This window comes from Lepidothrix coronata, unplaced genomic scaffold (assembly GCF_001604755.1).
Source record: "Lepidothrix coronata isolate B3197 unplaced genomic scaffold, Lepidothrix_coronata-1.0 Scaffold91, whole genome shotgun sequence".
Taxonomy (NCBI): Eukaryota; Metazoa; Chordata; class Aves; order Passeriformes; family Pipridae; genus Lepidothrix; species Lepidothrix coronata.
In genome coordinates, this window is record NW_016690271.1 from 2,800,729 (window position 1) to 2,820,119 (window position 19,391).

Genomic DNA, 19,391 nt, shown 5'->3' on the forward strand with positions numbered 1-19,391 from the left:
CTCTCATCACTACACTTGATGGTTTTGAACAGAGCTTTTTTGCAAACCTTAAGTTGTATATTTAGGAAAAGGCTGGTTCAACGACACCAAGAAAAAAAATAAATGATACCATCACTTAGAACTGTTGAAATTTAAATTACTGTAGAGCATTCACTTACTGATTCCCATCCAAAAAAAAAAAAACACATCTTCTAGTAGTTATCTTTACTCTCCAGTCATTCCAATGCTGCAATCTTTGCCTTCCTAATGGAAAGACACCTCAGCAAAATCCCACCACGACACCAAGGCCGCCTCCTATTTGAGCTGAAGGAGTAACTCCATCACCCCCAGCATTAGCTTTTTATAAGTCTTGAGTAAATCCTTCTGAAGAGGGGAAAGTTGCACACACCTTGTCACAAATTGTGTGGGAAACATGGAAATAGAAGCATAAAACTGGGGTTTTTTCTGTGAGGTGGTTTTTTTTTTTTAGCAAATGAAAACGTTTCTATTTAGTCTTGTAAAACATATTTTCTCAAACTCAAACCCCAGCTACCTGGAATAGCTGAATGAGCACTTTTTAATTATGAAGGAAAACCAGCATAGGCACAGGTTTGAAATGGAATCATCATTTACTATGGAGGTTAAAATACCCATTGTATGGGAGGTATTAATTTTTAATGAAACAAAAATCTCATTTTCAAGAGTGAGATTTTCATCTGTGAAAGGCCGAACGAATAGATTTTGTGCCTGGCTGGTAAACTTTCATTACGATTGTCAAACTCAGCCCAAGCCACAAAGTACTGCAGGACATGGAAAGAAAAGCAGCAAGGGAGGGAAGTGCAACTTGCCTCGTTTCCTCCTGGCAGCCTGTTCATGTGCACGAGCTGGCCCTGGTCATCCAGCACCAGCTCCGTGTACGTCAGGATGTCCGGAGGCAGCGGCGTCGGCGGCAGGAAGGCGTGTTCATTCATGGAATTCCAGAGCTTAATCAAAGACTAGAGATGGAAAGATAAATGCCTGTTAAGAACATCACCTGCGAGTATTTTTATCCAATCCACTCCACTGTGACACAATATTCCCAACAGGACACCCCCCAAACATCCCCCCCTGCCAGAGGGCGGGTACCAAAGGTTAGAACAACCTAAAGGACACCCACCTGCCGAAACATCTCGGGGATGTCATAGACATAGGACGTCCCTAAAGTCTGTGCCTGGAACCTCTTGGACTGCAGCAGGTCTTTGGTCACGTAGGGGGTATTGATCAGCATCCCGTGGAGTGGTCCCTGTTTATCCCCATAGGCCTGGAACATGATCTGTGGGACAAAACACGACCAATTACTGCCTGATCCACCGGTTCCGTACACTGAGCTGACCCAGACTTTACCAAAAATCATCAGGATACTCCAGTCTGATTGTTTCTGCTCTCCACAAGGATGTCAGTGCTGGCATAGCCTGGAACACCGTGCTCCATCATGCATTACTGCCCTTTGGAGACAGTGCTGGACCATTACCGTGCAGATCCCGGCATCCCTGACTTATTGCTGCGTCCTGGCGGAGCACAGCGAGCAGAGCCACCTCCCCCAGAAAAAAACCTGTGACTTAGATGACTTCCCATTCCCCAGTATTTCCCCTGACGCCGTGTCTGTGCCGATGGATGGTGATAGCTGGGAGCAGAGAGGAGAACTCCGTTATTTATGGAGTGGCGCAGCGCGGGATCCGCGGCTCCGCCGGCTGCTCCGGGAAGCCGGGTCAAGACTTGCATATGTCATTTGGCTTGAAGTTTTGATATTGTAAGTTTAAAAGATTTTCCCAGAGTAGCAACATGAATTATCAACTGCCAGGCTTCATGGCACTATATATTCCACTCGGCCAGGACTCGGAAGGGAAGGTATTTCAACGGAGAAACAGGAGGAGCTTTGCTGAACCAGGAGAGCTCAGCCCAAATGCTGCTCAGCCTGAGAGAAGGGACATGATTGGGATGTTGTTAATAGAATATTTCCAATTGAAGATGAATTAATTGAAGAAGTCCACTAAAGATAAAATTCCATAAAGCCTGCTTTAGTTTTTAAATTAAAATTGGCAGGTTTTTCTCTCTTCACACTTTGCAAACATTAATTGGGGAGGCAGCTTCTTTAATGGGAGAAATACTTGCTGAGTGTTTGTGAAAGTGCCTGTGTTAGGATCTGTTTGGATCTATTGGGATCTGTTAGTGCACTTGGGGCCCACTTCTCCTTAAATCTCTGGAAAGCTCCAGAGCACTTCTGTGGGAACTGGAGAAGTCTGTGCTGAGCATCCCCACTCATCACTACTGAGAAACAAGAGATTGGGGTCATCCTCTCACCATGAATCCATTTTCCCACTCTTCAGAAGCCATGGAAGTGCCCAGCACATCAGTAATATTTGAATTTTCTTAAAAGAATTCTCTAAGTTCAAAATAACCCTCTGAAAACATAGGAAAAAATCCACAGATCTGAACCTGTAAAAACTCCCATCATCAAGGTGAAGATTCACCCAAGTCTCCTAAAAAACTCAGACCTTCAAGCTTTGTAAGAAAAACCTTCCTCCCAGCTGCTCAGAGTTAACTGAAATAACTGCACTCAGTATAATTTTTTACTAGAATCTGGTTTAATATTCTGGAAAAATAAATTCAATATTGGAAAAGTTGCTAAAGTCATAGACACACACACACATCCCCCAAGCTTTAAATAATAAAGCTCATCAGGGACAGAGTCCAGGAGGAAACACGACCTTCACAAGTGACTGACCCAACTCAAGGGTTAAGCTCAGCTCTGGAGATTATTAAAATGTTCTTTTCTCTCCTCATCTCCCCTCAAAGGCAGAAATGAGGTAGAACACACTGACACTATCTGTCCTGGGATCTCAGGACTGGATGGACTCCTCGGCCAGCAGCTTGCTGGAAAAATTAAACAGAGAAGAGGGGTAGAAAAGGTGACTCAGCACTTTGTGTTCTACATTCACAGTGCCCAAGTGATTTATTCTGCTGCTACTCCTGCTTGGCAGAGAGATGATTACAGAGGGAGATGTAAACATTTCTCTATTTAAATATTTTCCATGCATCCCATGCTCCATGGATTTTAGCATATGTAGGTATTTCAGTTAACCACACTATTCCTGCACCATGAAAAACAGAAATACCAGGACAGCCACAACCATTACAAAAGAGCCCATTATGCTTCATAAAAATGATATAAAAGCACCTTCCATAATTTTATATCATCCTACCCAGGTCATTTCCTATATCTTTAGAATTTAAAGGACAAGTTCACAGATTTTCTCCATCTACTCAGGGAAATGTACAATTAATAATATTTTTTATTGCGACCTACAGGATGAGCACCAACAGTGATTCCTTTTCTATTACTTTTCTGAGCAGTCTGAGGAAAAGTCTTGAGGAAAACAGCTGCCCAAACTGAGGCACGGACAAAACAACCAGAGGGCATGGACAAAACAACCAGAGGCCTTGCACTTTTACCTAAGTGATTACATTTTCATACCTACTGCAATATTACCTTCACATCCTTCTTCCTCTGGCAAATTTGAATGGCAATTTGAAAACATACTATGGGGGTTGGAGCAACCTGGTCTAGTGGAAGGAGTTTAAGGTCCCTTCCAACCCAAACCACCCTGTGGTTCTGTGATTATTCTGAAAACACCATAAAACACGGCAGAGCTTCATCAGGTACAATGTGTCCCCCCCACGTAATTTGCTCATCCAACCCTGGAGCCGGACGGATGTACCTGTCCCGTCCTGGAGTCCGTCACCTCCTTGTACAGGCTGATGTCCAGGTAATAGCCCGACTCGTTGGTCAGGAAGAGCCGGATGGGAATGGCCTTTCCCGTGGGCGTCAGGCGGATGTTGATCTTCAGCTCGGCCTGGAGGACGCGCAGCTTCCAGAGGCGGCTCCCGTAGCGCATCACCATGGAGCGCACGGACTCCTCGATCTGCAAACAGCACAAGGGTTTCCCTCACCACACACTGACCAGCCTGGGCTGGGAGAAGTGTCCCTGCCCACGGGGGTTGGAACGAGGTGGGCTGTAAGGTCCCTTCCAAATCATTCTGGGATTCCTTCTGGATCCATCCACTGCTCTGTGCCCCCTCCATCCCTGCCTCTCCTTCACCTGCCTTCCCTCCCAAGGGAGGGCTCACACCTGGGAACTGTGGGATCCAGGGAAGCCAAATCCTTGGCCAACAGCTCCATAGCACTTGTTTGCACAATAATCATGTTTCGCCGCCCGCGCCGCGCGGGGCTTTAAATCAACAAAGCAATTACCACTCGGAGCTGGGCCTTCTGCCGTTCCATTAAACTTCATAAAATACTACTGTGGGCAAAGCGCATATTAAAAGAAGGCAATTTATAGGCTGGTTTTAACATTCCTCAAAAAAAAAACCCTCTCTTTTCCACAGCAGCTCAAGGAAAAGTCACGGTACGTATCCGAGGGCAGCCCAACTTCCAGGGCTGAATGTCCCAGCTTCTTCTGAACTTCCTGGGAACTAATGGTTTTGGATGTGCCCAGAGAGGTTTTATTCAAGAGCGATTTAAGCCACCAAATTTTAATCACGATTTAAAAGTCAGCAAGCAAGAGAGAGTTATTTTGATACCCAATTCATCTTTTTAAACTTTCAGTTGTTCTCCCAAGGAAAGGTCAACTCTCATCTTTGGGTACTCATGAACAGAATGTTGATTTCCAGTGAAATTCAGCTTTTACAGTTTATTTGGGCCTTTCTTTGTGGTGGTTCTGCTAAGCACAAACATGCTTTATGCCTAAACACTTTCATTAATGCATAACAAAGCTTAATGTTCATTTCTTTATAATGTTGATCTCTGTGGTTTTGTATCAGAGAGTGGAAATGAGGCACTTTTGTAGCTGAATTTACAGATTCTTTTTAAGGTCTGAATTTATCTCACGTTTTATTTGGATGAAATCTGGACTTCCGTAACAAACAGGGCAGCATTTAGAGCTATCTCCTCATTAAAACTGTTCATCTCAAGCACACAATGAAAAAAAAAGTTTTTAGCTTCAAATACAAAACGTATTTTTAAGCACTGTTCCTCAGTTGACCCAGAGGAGGTGAGCTGTGCTGCTTGAAGGACACAGTGTTTCTCCACTTACAGAAATATAAGTAGCTAGTTCTGAAGTCTAACATGTAATATTTATTCATAAGTGGAAAAAAACCCCAAAGCTCTCTTCCTTTGTGTGACTCTTAGGGATAGTCCTGTGCAGGGCTACGGGTTGGACTTGATGATTCTGTGGGTCCCTTCCAACTGAGCACATCCTGGGATTCTGTGATTCCTCCCTGCCAAGCAGGTTCCTGACATGACACACACCAACTGCTTGCCTTAACTAGAGGCATTACAGTGTTCTCTCTGCTTTTGGAGATAAGTGTCCAAGGCCAGGTTGGACGGGGCTTGGAGCACTCTGGTCTAGTGGAAGGTGTCCCTGCCCATGGCAGGGGGTGGAACTGGATGAGCTTTAAGGCCCCTTCCAACCCAAACTAGTCTGGTATTCTACAAACAAAAGACCATTTAATTCTGGGAAGTGAAGCCCCAGAAAAACAAGCAGAGCTCGGGAGGGGGTCCCACCTTGGAGGGGTCCATGATGACGGTGGGCACGAAGTTGAGGAAGATGTGGTTGCAGTCGGTGCGCACGTTGGTGTTGTTGAACGCCACCTCCAGCTCATCCATGGCCTCCAGCAGCAGGCGCTCGCCCTCGTTTTGCAGGTACTCAAAGGAGGCTTCCTGCCAGATATTGCCAACAAATTACTGACTTTTCTACTCACAGATCACAGCCCAAGAACACAGGGATTGGAAAAGTGGGGAAGGATGCGATGGAGAGAACAGGGGTACATGGGTGTCAGCAGGATGTGCAGCCCTGAAGCAGATCCATCCCCATCACGGGGCTGGTGCTCCCAGTGCCTGGATTCCACATCTGGTTGGTTTGTGCCCTCGTTTAGTTCAGAGTAAATTTGAAACTAGACAGGGCAAACCACTGTTGCCTCAAAATCCACGGATTTCTGACTATCCACTTAAGCCCCTGAAAAACCTCCCCGAAACACGGGAATACCAGGACTTCAGAGAGATGGTTCTGCAGAGCCACCACAGCACTCCACACAGGCAACATGTTCAGTTTTAATCTAAAACCCCCTGCAGGTTCCCAGGATGACCCCGGGTTTCATGCACTGCCTTGGAAAGAGCCCTTGCCCAGGTGACAAACTCACCTTGGTCACCAGGTCCGAGTGCCTGATGATGGCCCTCACGAAGAACCTGTAGTCTGTCACCTCCGTGCCCACCTCCACCTTGGCTGCCCCCAGGTACAGGTGCATTTTGTGGTTGGCACAGGGGATGGCAGTGAGGTCGAAGTTCCGCATGCGGTTCAGCTCCAGCTGGAAAGCCAGAGCCGGCTCCAGGTGACGGTAAATCCGGTCCTCCTCGAACTGGAGGCACCGTGCAGGGAGAAGAGGGTGGGAAAGAGGAGAGGGGGTGAAGAGGGTGAAACACTGAGGATAAGAACTAGACAACGCCCCTTAGAAATTTCATATTTAGTTAAAAATGTAAAAATTCAAATGAATCCAACCCAGAATCTTTTATCTCGTGCAGTCATTGGTACTGAGAGTTGACTTTTTACAAGAGCTTGGAGTGAGAGAAAAAGGGGGAATGGCTTCAAACTCAAAGACAGTAGGTTTAGATGGGATATTAGGAAGAAATTCTTCCCTCTGAGGGCAGGGAGGCCCTGGCACAGGTTGCCCAGAGAAGCTGTGGCTGCCCCATCCCTGCAAGTGTCCAAGGCCAGGTTGGACAGAGCTTGGAGCAACCTGGGATAGTGGGAGGTGTCCCTGCCCATGGCAGGGTTTAAGATCCCTCCCAACACAAACCATTCTGTGATTCTATGAAGGCAGCAGGTTCTCAAGCTCAGCCTCCCCATAAAACCCTTTTTTTTCCACAGAAACCAGAAGGTTTGTCTGATTCTAAGGCCTGAATCACTGTCCTGCTTCCAAGAAGCAGCTACATGAAAGAAGGATAAAGCCAACACTTAGAGACAAGTATTGATATACAACTTACCTTATCCCGGGCACGGAACGTGAAGAACTTTGGGAATTCCCTCTGTTTGAAAATAAAAACAACAGTGTTAGTCCTCCCAAAGTGGGCACTGATCTCCCCAGAGTGCCCACAGGCACGCCTGAGGCAGCACCACAGCACAGGCCATGACAGAAGTTGTTACCAGCTACTTTTTCAACATCACAAAGGTCGTGGAAAATCAAGTCACCCTCAAGAAGACCCTCACGACAGCAGAGGTAGCTTAAACCTGTCTCTGCTAGTGCAACAGAGGTTACTTGATTGGCTTTAGATTATTATTGTCAATTATTAACTGACAACAACATGGAAGTGTCCAGACAGTAGTGGGAAAGGAAACCTTTTCTAGTTCTGCTATGATTAAGGTTCCCATGGAAATGTTTGGGAGCCACACAGAGATATTAACACTCTTTTGGACACAGATGTACACAGCACAATGGTCTTAGTCTACAGCTCTCTTCATACCATTACTGCTGGAAATACTTTCTTGCCAAGGAAAACTGTGAGTTGCAATCAAATAACTTTATCCTCCTGTGTTAAACAGCACTACAAAAATCCCCCAAATTCAATTGGGTTTCTCTGTTATTCTGTTGCACAGACAAAAGCCTGGCAGGGGCTTGACAGTTTTGTGGCAAGTTGTACAAGTCTTAGAAGAAGAGAGAAAGACTAGACCTGCCCTTCCAGTTCCATCCAAGCAAATCCATCCACTCCTCTGGAATTACACTTTTCCTGGAACTTTTGTCAATGCTTTGCACCAAGGCCAGCACACCAGCTCTCTGTGCTAAAGGTGACCTGAGAGAACGCACACAACTTGCCAGAACTGTCTTACTAAGCAAAAAAAGAAGGAATCTGACTTGGAGTCACCGAATTTCTGGCTCACATTCCACTGTCAATGAAAGATGGGCAACCCCAGCTTGAGTCAGTGTGACAAGCAGCAGCACTATGTAAACCATCACTGAGCAACACAGATTTTAAGGCTAAAAGTAATATTCTAGTTAGTCATCTTCCTTCCCTCCCTATACAGAACAGTCCCCAAACCTCACCTGATAACTCTCAGTAGAGCAAAACAACCCGTGTTTGCCTGGAATGTGTCTTCCAGACCAGGCACAAGAAATCCTGCCTGAAAATTCAGGCTCACCCAACGTACTCGTGGCCTGTGAGCACCAGCTGCACTCTAACAACCAACCACTTCCATGTTTCCTCTCTTCTCCTCCAAATCCCTCCTACCTGTCCTCCTCTGCACGCTGCCAATTCCTCCTGCCACCATCCATGCTCATTCCATCACTAATGTAATTGCTTCCAAGGCATCTGAGTAGTGTGGTGGGCAAATATCATAATTAGACGTGCACTCACACAAAAGCCCTCAGTGCTCTGGTACCAAAATCCAAAAGAGTGCTCCATTTCCTAGGCAGAAGAATTATACCCCTGCTGTGTTCTAATCAACCAACCATCATCAAGACAATCAAAATAATTTGCCTAAATTAGCCAATCAAGACACCCTGCAAACCAGAGAATGCAAAAAGCTACAACAGAAATCATCATAGTTGATTATTATACTAATAATCACGTTAAAAACCTAATGAGATGAGGAAATTGGAAGCTTGCTGGAGCAACTCTCTATTACCTCAACATGCTGGGAACTAATTATATAGACTGTAATTAAAACAAAAACAAACCCAGGCCCAGGCCTGGCTAAGTTAATAGTTGGTCCAGTAATAAAGGGGACAGAATAGGAGACAGTAATAAAGAGTGACACAGCAGATCCCAGAGGTGCTCCACAAACTCTGCAGACAGATGACACACCAGGCTGAGGAACAAGGAGCATCCCCACAGTCCATTGTGCTACATGGCAGAGCAGGGAAAACTTGGGAATGACTCCTTTTGTTCTGTGCCTCCTTTTTGACTCTGACACATCCCACAGTACTTACTCAGCTACTCATATTTTTTCATTCCCTAAACAACCATTCAGTTCTCTAAAACTTCCTTTTTTAAATCTAAAACCTGGGTTTTCTTGCTTAAGGTCCCAAAAGCTCTTCACGGAATCCAGCTTCCTACCTAAGCTGTTCACTGATGCATCTCTACTGTATCGTGAGCAATTCCCACGTGGTGACACCCACATTGGTTCAAAAACTGGTTTTGCTGACTTATAGACTAGTTTTCCCTTCATGAAGCTTCCTAAGCCAAGTGTGTTGAGCACAGGATGGATTTCTTGCACTTTCAAGACTCGACAACTTCCAGCATTGAAAAGTAGATACACAAGGGATAAAAATCTGTTTCACACCTTACATTGCCACCTTGAACAGGGCTAGACCAGCCCTGGCAAAGAAGTAATTCCAGCAGTGAGAGCATCAAACATTTCCTGCCTCACTGGGGCACTCTGTGAAATTTAGCAAGTCTCTTTAGTTACTCCTCTAAGGGGTTTTAAATCAGCAAGAAGCCAAAAGAAATCACCACCCTACATGAGAAACACAAAGATTTCAGTGGTATTTGCACTTTAGAGTAGGAAACAGCACTGAAACACAGGGGATCTTCGTTAGTGTGGCATCCTGAGCTCAGCCAGGCAACGAGAGAGACTCCAGCACCCGAACCCTCTGAATGCAACAGGGCAACACCTGGGTTAGCTGTCAGATGTCAAAGTAAATACTTATACACTTCGCTCTGACCCCAATGCTGGCATTAAATGCCTGGCTGAGATCCAAATGAGAAGCCCAGAGTCCCTTCCGTGTGTCCTGGCCTCACGTCAGGAACACCACCGGGCTCCAGGCCCTTTGTACTTACATGGAATCTCTGATCCACCTCATAGTTGACCTGTTTCCTGAAGTCCTTACAAACGAAACATACAAACATGGGAAGAAAAAAAAAAAAAGCAGAAGACAGCTAGCAATTAGGATTAAATTCAAAAATGAATTAATTCAAGAATACGAGAGGTGTTAAGATTGTTTGCAATTCATTGTTATAAATTCATTTTCTTAAGCGAATTCATGGAAACCATCTCAAATTTTAGAGGACAAAAACACTGAAGAGAGAACTAAACACAGGTAATACAGCATTTAACTTAGGGAAAAAACACATCAGATGTCAACGGCATTGTGAGCTAGACATCAAAGAGTTCTGAGCATCATGAGAGATATTAGGATACCTTTTGTGCTACCAGGAAAGTCAGCCTCCGAATCCCATGATCAATCAGGACTGATTTCTGTAAGAACAAGGATGGGATCAGGTGACTGGATTAGCAGAAAAAGAACAGACAGAAAATTCCTCCACGAACTGGAAAAGCTCCACAGGTCCTCCTGTCCCTGTGCTGTGAGTTCCTCGTCCACCTCAGTCTCCTCACAGCAAGGACTTTCCACCTGATGATCCTCCAACAGCGTAAATACCCAAATCCATTAGATCTGAGCAGGCAAACAGCTAAATCCCAAGAACACAGAATTCCAGCTGAGCCTGACTAACCAGGAATGCAGAAGAGTCATATCCAAGTCTTGCAGGAAACATCACTGTTCATTTGCCAAAGTAAGTTGGGTGTTTTTTCCCCAAGATTACTTTTTGAAGGGAGCACAGTGTGGACATGGTAAAGTCATGGAAAATGATAGGAAATGATGGAAAAGGAGGTTTAAAGGACATAACCCACAGAAGCATGTAGCTCATACTTGACACTGGCACATGGACAGCCCAGACCGAAGGGCAGATCCAGGAAGGAGAGGGACTTTTTATAAGAGCAGAGAGGGACAGGAAAAGGGGCAATGTGTTTAAACTGACAATGAGCAGGTTTAGGTTGGATATTGGGAAGAAACTCTTCCCTGTGGAGGTGGGGAGGCCCTGGCACAGGTTGCCCAGAGAAGCTGTGGCTGCCCCATCCCTGCAAGTGTCCAAGGCCAGGTTGGACAGGGCTTGGAGCAACCTGGGATAGGGGAAGGTGTCCCTGCCCATGGCAGGGGGTGGAACTGGATGAGCTTTAAAGTCCCTTCCAACCCAAACCATCCTTGGATTCCAGGATTCTACACTGCAAAGGTGTCACTTATTCTTTCCAAACAGGTGAAAGAACACCCCTTGTGTTGCTGCTCCCTCAAATTCCACTGAGCCCCGTTTCAAAGGAGTGCTGCCACCAGTATTTGCCACACCACTGATCCTTTGAAGCGTTAAGATCTCGTAATTCTCCTCTTTTTAAAAACTTTTTCCCCTTTCTCCTCCTTTTTCCAATTTAAAAGCGAAGAGCACAAAAAGAAACAAGAACTCAGCTCGGGCAGGAACAAACCAACCCCTCTCAGCACAGCCTGCTACGTTTCACTGAGGTTAAGCCCTCTGAAAACGAGCAGCAGTGACTATATTCATGGCAAGAAGAGGAAGAAAATAACTTTAATAATGCCATGATTTAAAAAGCAAAAATTGTTATTGCTTTTAAAATTCCACAAGTGGCAGACAATAACAGCAGAGCAACAGGATTCTGATTACATGGTAATAATGTGGGTCTCACAGCAAGGCCACAGCTATTACAGAGCGATTAGCCATCAGCACCTGGAGAAACTCCATTTCCACTGACTGCCTCAATCTCCTCCACAAGTCATTTACAAGTATATGATCCTAATTTCTATTAAAAAAACCACACACGACATGCTGGGACTAGAAGATTATTTGGACAATTTGGATCAACCTATTTGATAGTTTAATGTGGTTTGGGATTTTTTTTTTATTTCTTTTTTTTTTTATTTATTTATATTTTATTTCTTTCCTTTTATCCCCTCCCATAAAACGCCTGGAGCATGATCAAGCAGATGAGAAGCAGAACCAGTTTTAATTCTTAGGTTTGATTATTTTCTTTGCTTAAAGAGACAGGAAGCTGCAGAAGCCATTTGGATGCCGACCCCTCATTTCTGCAGGACATATTCCCACCTTCCACACTGGGAAGTTGGAAGTGCTCCCATAACCATTGCAGGTACCACAAATCCCAGTCCCTGAGGGGATATTCACCTCCACAAGCTGGTTGAGTTCTTCACACCAACCAGAAAAGCAGGAAGACACCAGAGAGGACACAAGGACACTGTCCTCAGGCCAGGTTGTCTCACAACTGACCCAGCACTAACATCTGGGACTTGAAAGTGTATCCCACACTTGGAAGGAACAACAGAACATGCCAAATCAACTCTACCTTGGGCCAGAAATATCATGTGAAATGGATGCTCCAGCATGCCAACAAGGACAATAAATTTTAATTGCATTAAGACTATCATGCTACAGACATAAAGGATATTTTAATGTCACTTCCCATGGCTCTTACTCATACAACAACTTGACCACTAGAAAAAGGGATACAGAACAGTTTTCCAGACCATCTGGAGATAGTTACTGAAGGTTGACCTGATGTGTTTGAAACCTTAAGGGTCTTTTATTCTTTCAAAAACTGAAGGGAATAACTCCTGACCTGACGGATTAGAAAGAGAAACAATGGCCTGGTGGCTTCAGAAAGGTGCAGCTACATCCAGTCAAACAAGTGGGAAGGTTTTAGATGGGATAAATTAAGGATGTAACTGTTGTATCTGTTTGTTTTGAAAACAAACAAGAAAACCCCAAACCTATGAAACATACTGACTTCTCCTAAAGCAGACAGAATGTCCTGCACAGTCAGACAGACCCAGAGGGAGAATCAAGACAACTCACCTTGCTCTGTGTGAACTCCCTGAACATGGCAGCCAGCGTGTCGTCGTCGACGTCGCTGTCTGTCTTAATGGCAACGTTGAGGATGTGGATGGGCTCCTCCCGGGCAGTCTGCAAGGGAAAGGAAATATTCCCCATAAATAAAGAGTTGACACAGTAGCACCTGAGAGCTCTCAACAGAAGCTCCCTAAACCCAGCTCTAAAACGGAGGCACCCTGGTGAAAATGACCCCAGGGGAGCACACTGAAAAACAGGGACAAGTGTGAGGGAAATCCTTGACCAAGCAGCCTCATAAATCTGCAGTTTCACAGAAGTCAGAATTAATGTCCACAAACAGCAAACAGGAGCTTCATTTGGGGAATGCAAGTCTGAGGGTCACCTCTGACCTGGGTAACCCCAGTGAGCTTCACTTGGCTGCACACAGGAAGCAGAGTCAGGGCCCCTCTTTAAAGATGCAGCACAAGCAGGACACTGGAGGACTCTGGCATCAAGAGAAGTAACTAAATTAAGCAAATTCAAAGTGTGGGGGCAAAACAATGTGACTTTTCATACGCAGAACAACATGAAATAAAGTGGAAGCATCAATTACATTAGAGGTCCAAGAAATTACAAATTTAGCTTTTAGGAGCCATTGGTTAACTGGAAAAAACTGAGTGTGAACAGGAAATTACCTTGGTGAAGTGAGGGGAATGTAAAGAGAAGGATCTGAGGACATTAAGGTTGACACTAATATTCTGGAACAAGGCTACAGTGCTTACACACATCAGGATCAATGGATCAGCTGAAAACCAAGCCCTTTCTGGACACAGGCTGTGTTCCAACAGAGCTTCCCACTGGGGGGGGCAGGACAGAGTGTGGAGCAGCTCTGTCTCTAAGGGAAACTGGCCTTCTATCCCTATGGATTATAAACCACCTGCTTCCTCTGCACCTGTTCTCCACACCAGTGCAAAAACTGAGCTGTTCCACTCAGCTCTTCCTCCTCAAAACAGTTCTCAGAGCGAGAACAGAAGGAAGAATCAGGATGTAATAATGTGACTGAGGGTGTAAGACAGAAAACATGGCAAGTCAGACTTAAGGCAGAGGCAGCTGAAGATGCATTTCGAGACCCTGATGCACAGAGAAGGTTTGGAAACCTAACAGTGGGTCTGAACTCTCAGTTACACTGCTGTGGATCCAGTAATTCTGCTGAGGCTAAAAGCTATAAACTGAATTTACATGGAGAGTAAGAGACTGAGCCACAGTTTTAGAACAGAGTTGGAAAATGACCACCTACTTCCAGTCACCTGCTGTGGAACAAGCAAACAAATCACACACATAAATACATAAAGCTCCCAGTTCCCGCTTTCCAGCTGGTGAAAAGCATCCAGCCTGCAGTCCCTGCATGCTCCTGCTTCCAGCCCAGAGCAACCTCCAGGGAATAAACCACCATACCTTGTCCTCATCGTAGAGGGAAGCGTGGCCAGCTTCGGGGAATGTGGGGCTCTGCGGGGGAGAGTCGCAGAAACAACCCATCACTTCATCAAAGATCCTGCAAGGCACCACAGGAGGATCAGTCACAACACGCTGCTGCATCCAGCACTGACCCCCCAAATACTGCTGCTGAGGGGGAGGGACAGCAAAGGGCTGCTTCCCTTGGGAGGGCTGGACTCAAAGATGAAGAGGAAAATTCCTCAAACCAACGCAGAGCTTGGATGGTCCAGCATTCGACAGAGACCTTGTGGGTGCAGGCTGAGGGCTCTGCTGGGGGGTTTGCCCGCCCCAGAAGGTTAGAAGCAAAAATAACACCTCCTCCCACACACATCCGTGTGAACAGGAGCCTTAGAAGAAATCAGTCCATTTGGAAATGGTCTCCAATCAGCAGAAATCAGGGATGCTGATCCTTTTGGCTGCAAACTGCTCCTGCAGCAGCCTGAAACCGCAGTCAGCTCAAGGAGACACACACGGGCACTCAAAAGCAAACAAGCTCAGGACCCAGTTTAAACCTGACTCCAGACAAAGCAAAGACCGTGTCCAGTCCTCCCTGGGCCCAGGTAGGAAGTTGGCCACACAACCAGCCCTCCCCCTTCCCCACACACCTGACGAAGTCCTCGAAGGTGCGGAAGGAGACCATGCCCCCCATCCGCTGGCACGGCGGGGTGAAGGAGTTGTCCAGCAGCACGTCACTCACACTGGCCACGTGGACCATCCCATAGTGGTTGAGGTTGGAGGAGAAGGACATTCTAAACAGCAATCCAACAGGAGCACAGTTAGTAGGGACAGGGCAGGGAAGAACAGGACTGGAAGCAGATTTGTGCCTGCGCTTTGCCCACCAGTGTGGCTGTTTATCCAGGACAACTGTTGGATCCCCCAGCATGCCAGACCTGTCTCCTGCAGAGTCCCTGCCAGGCCTCTGGTGCCACTAATGCCCTTACCTGGATGTTGTCCCAATGTACAGGAACGCTTAGAGTTAGCAAATAATGTTACAATCCCTTAAAACAGGCATTTCTCAAGGAGTTTCTTGAGATGGCAAATGAATTCTGACTATGCAAAGCTGAACTTATTTTTCCTCTTGTCTATGTGTTTTGCTTTACAGGTGGAATATGAGATAAACAGCAACAATTCTAAGCTTTGTCACTTGAAAGATTTAGTAAATGTTTACAAATTAACTTGAAGCACACCATGCTGTATTATCTTATTGATTCCATGATTTTCCTGATCACACTACAATTTACCCTCCTCAAATGCAGTGTGGTACAGTGACCTCTCCAAAATTTTCCACTGAACTGGGAAAAGTGGGGTTTTTCACAGTCTTATACTTGTATTCCTGCCCTAAATAAAGCCCTGTGCCTTCTGCTTTATCTAATGACCAAATTAATGTGCTCCTCCAGCTAATTGAATCCATAGTGTAATAAAATTGCTACTCCTCCTATTCATTTATTTTACTCAGTTTAGGTTGCAGGTGGTAGGTGAGGAACACAAGCAGTTGGCCATGGATTTACCCCAAGGAGCAGGGAAGGAGCAGAGCTCCACAGTTACTGCTGCCATGCTCACACCTGAGATACACTGTGGAACAGCATCTCACACAGGACCAGTCCCTCATTTAGTGAGGGCCAATCCCTTATTTAATGAGGACTGGGACAGATTTCCACAGGCTCAGAGGAAGGCACTGAGCAAGACACTTCTGTTTCAAGCAGGAGCTCTGCTCACTGAAGGTCAGCATTCCTCCTGGCACAGGGCACGACCCTGAATGGACTAAAGCATCTCTAGTGACCAGAACTGGGGTTTGCCTTCTCTGCAAGAATTATTTCTAATTTCTGAGCTATGCTATAGAATCATCTTAATTCTCTGAAAGACTTCAACAGCTCCCTGCAACACAGTGAGAGCTCCAGGCTCTGAGGAGGAGCTGGCCCAGGGCAGAGCTCTGTGACACCCTCAGAGCCCCACACGGCCTCACCTCACCCTCCCTGAGCCTGGGAACACATTCACCAAGGCAGCTTCTGTCCTGCCCAGCTGCTCCCACAACAGGAAAAAAAAATAAAAATAAATCATGGAAGTGATTCAGCACAGCACATGGTGGCTCAGAGCTTGGGAAGTCAAAAGGAAGCTCAGCTGGTCTGTTGGATGAAGTGCCAGGGCCATCCACACACACCCAGGACCTCGCTGAGTGTGGCTGACACAGCTATTTACCAGCTTTACTGAGATTTCTTTCTTTCCACATCCCAAAATCACTGTGATATGGTCCTAAGTATTGTGTTAACAAGCCTAAAGTATCATCAGTGTGATTAATAGCTCTCCATGCTTAAAGTCACTCTGTGTTTCCACAATTTATCTCTGATTAAGACCAGTGAGACTTCCAAGCCCATTTTTACTATTTGTCCCTAAATAGGCTTGTAAGCAGTAATAAATAATAGGTATTCACATTTTGAAAGGGGGAAATTTTTCAGGACATGCCTTGGTATACATTTCTTACAACTAAAACAAAAACTACCACAGAACAGGAACTACACAAAAAAAGACAGCAGACGTTCTTCACGTATTATTGAAAACAAGAAATAACTTTTCAACTGAGACACCGGAGGAAAAATTAGCATCCAAACCACAACAAAACATGCTGTCAGCTGTTGGAGATGTAGATTCATCTATGGTGTGAGGGAGGTGAAACAGCCTCGACAAATTCTTAGCTACAGACAAGAAACCAGAGTAGCAACAGGTTGGGCTGGGAGGAACTGCCTGGGTCACTGTGATACCCTGCCAGAGGGTCAACAGCTCGGAATCCAGTGCCAAAAGAGACCCTAAAACCAGCAGTTTGCTGTGTACCATACTGCAGATGAGCTGAGTCACCCAGCAAACTTAATTTCAAAGATTGCTGCATGCAAAGATTTTTTTAAAAAAAATGGTAAAGGAGAGCTGAAAACATGTTTTAGACAAAGGGAGAGGAGAAGGGAAGGAAAAGGAAGAGTTATGGTTGAGTTTCCCAAGTAAAGAGAGGGGGCACTACAACAAAACATGTTAAAACATTTAGGATTAGGCTACTTCTTTCTAGTCTGTCTTTTGAAATTTTAAAAGATGACAAGTACCGTACCTGTTTAGCGTGGGGATGTTCCCTCTGTAATCAAACAACCACAGTTAGTTACAGACTGGTTAGTGAAAGCCATAATAAAGAACCATCATCAAGCTGATGCACAGACGAGCAACAACTTTACAATTGACTGACCCCCAATTTCTCAGCTTTCAGGGAGAATTCACTGTCAGGGGCCCTGAGGGGGCACCACCACCCGACCTCGCTTGCCATGGGCACGAGCCAGGCCATGCAGAAAACATGCAAATCATAAAACACCCCAGGAAAACACAGTGGGCTTGCAAGGTACCCCATGTTCTTATTCATCTTTTATTGTCCCCACTTCAAGCCCTTTGCACACACCGAGTCAGCTCCACAAAGCAAGACCAGAAGGGAGTTTGCACTCCCTGACAGAACAGCAAACAGCAGAGATGCAAAAAAAATGACCATCTCACACAGGAAAAATTGCAACAGGTTCAGGAAATCCAAGCCAAATCCTCCTTGCCAAACCTCCAGGCTAAGCAGCAGCCCACGCACTGGCTCCCACAAGGCAGGAATAAAACAAAGACACACAGCACCGGGCAGTAATTTGCATTTTCAGCGTTCAACACCAAAAAGAACAAGCTTAAGGCTAAAAAGAACAAACTTCAGGAAAATTTTACCATTCCTTTTATAACATCAGTCCAACTCTCCACATATCTGCGTGCTGACCAGGGCTTAGTGATGCACACAGGGCAGAGGGGAGTGAGGGGCACGTTTTCACAGCAGCAGAACAGCCCAGCCCACAGCAGGTACAGCCAGGAGAGCATGAGGTGGGGTATTGCTCATTCAAGATGGAAAAACTGACGTGCAAAACAGTAAAGGTTAAATTGGAAAAAAAAGAAATCCATGCACACAGGAGGCTTGTGCAAAGAGATGAGCAGGCATGAAAAGATGGAGAGTCTGAGGAGCACATAACTGGACAATCCCCCTCCCCTTCACTGCAGGAACCTGTAGGAGATCAAACCACAGACTTTCTGGACATCCTTGACCATAGCAAGACCTCAAGTTACTAGGCATGAAGTCTTACTATTTAATGACCAGTGTATCCCCATGGTCACACTGTTAAATATCTTGTCTGTCCCTGGTCCTGTCCCAAACTGGTTTTGTCACAGCAGAGTCATGTTCACTACAGGGTGGGATGCTGGGTGCATTACTGGTAGGGGCACAAAAAACATCCCATAATCTCCTTAAGCCATACAGGAGAAAGTAAAAAAAAATTACCTAAAAACATATCTCTTATGTTAAATAACACAAGAATTTAATTGAATTTGAGGCAGTGCAGAGGGACACGGTGCTGCAGAGCCTGTGGTCAGGACCGAAGAGGCCAGAAGGCCTCAGGGGGTTGGGGCTATTTTTTGAGCTTGGCAAGTAGTGGGAAAGCTGCATGTGATCTACTTCAGTCGGAAAAAATAGTCTGGAGAGGACTGGCAGTTCCTACCCCCGGCAGGAACGCTCGTGTAGCCGTCCCTGGAACGCTTTCAGAAAACAGGGAGAGGAAGAAACAGCGTAACAAATGTTCACTTCAGCCTCAGAAAGGGCACCCTGGTGCCATGCTCCAGGAACTGCCTCCAGCCACTCAGGACGGAGCTGAAGGGACTGTGGCAGGAATGGCATGGAGGAAAACAGGAGATCCAGTGGCTGGAGATGGCAGGGAAAATGGAATAACAGGCTTCAAGCTGCTCACTGTGGGGCTGGTTTCATATCTACAGGTCATCACATCTGTGGGGGCTTTTCCTAACAGGAGCTAAAGAAGGACATGGAACTTTTGGAGCAAGTCCAGAGGAGGCCACAAAGTTGCTGAAGGGGCTGGAGCACCTCCCCTCTGGAGACAGGCTGGGAGAGCTGGAGCTGTTCATCCTGGAGAAGAGAGGGTTGTGTGGAGACCTCAGAGCCCCTTCCAGGATCTGAAGGGGCTACAGGGGAGCTGGAGAGAGACCTTCATCACAAACTGGAGTGACAGGACAAGGGGGAATGGGGTCAAACTCAAAGAGGGGAAATTTAGTTTGGATACTGGAAGGAATTCCTCCCTGTGAGGGTGGGGAGGCCCTGGCACAGGTTGCCCAAAGAAGCTGTGGCTGCCCCATCCCTGCAAGT

The 19,391-nt window shown here is 45.9% G+C and overlaps 1 protein-coding gene across 4 annotated transcripts in view; it reads right to left on the minus strand.

The window, feature by feature from the left end:
- The window catches only part of ACACA (acetyl-CoA carboxylase alpha), an 89,796-nt gene that overhangs the window by 48,757 nt on the left and 21,648 nt on the right, over positions 1–19,391 (minus strand). For 2 of the 4 annotated variants that reach the window (XM_017821514.1, XM_017821517.1), the window contains exons 18-29: positions 17,280–17,303; positions 14,794–14,937; positions 14,150–14,246; positions 12,722–12,829; positions 10,209–10,265; positions 9,848–9,892; positions 7,058–7,099; positions 6,217–6,432; positions 5,582–5,737; positions 3,738–3,941; positions 1,136–1,291; positions 828–974 (exon numbers count right to left, since the gene is read on the minus strand). In XM_017821514.1, coding sequence (XP_017677003.1) covers positions 828–974; positions 1,136–1,291; positions 3,738–3,941; positions 5,582–5,737; positions 6,217–6,432; positions 7,058–7,099; positions 9,848–9,892; positions 10,209–10,265; positions 12,722–12,829; positions 14,150–14,246; positions 14,794–14,937; positions 17,280–17,303 — 1,396 coding nt within the window. The remainder of the gene's footprint in view (positions 1–827; positions 975–1,135; positions 1,292–3,737; positions 3,942–5,581; positions 5,738–6,216; positions 6,433–7,057; positions 7,100–9,847; positions 9,893–10,208; positions 10,266–12,721; positions 12,830–14,149; positions 14,247–14,793; positions 14,938–17,279; positions 17,304–19,391) is intronic. The other 2 variants (XM_017821515.1, XM_017821516.1) reach the window with 2 other exon arrangements.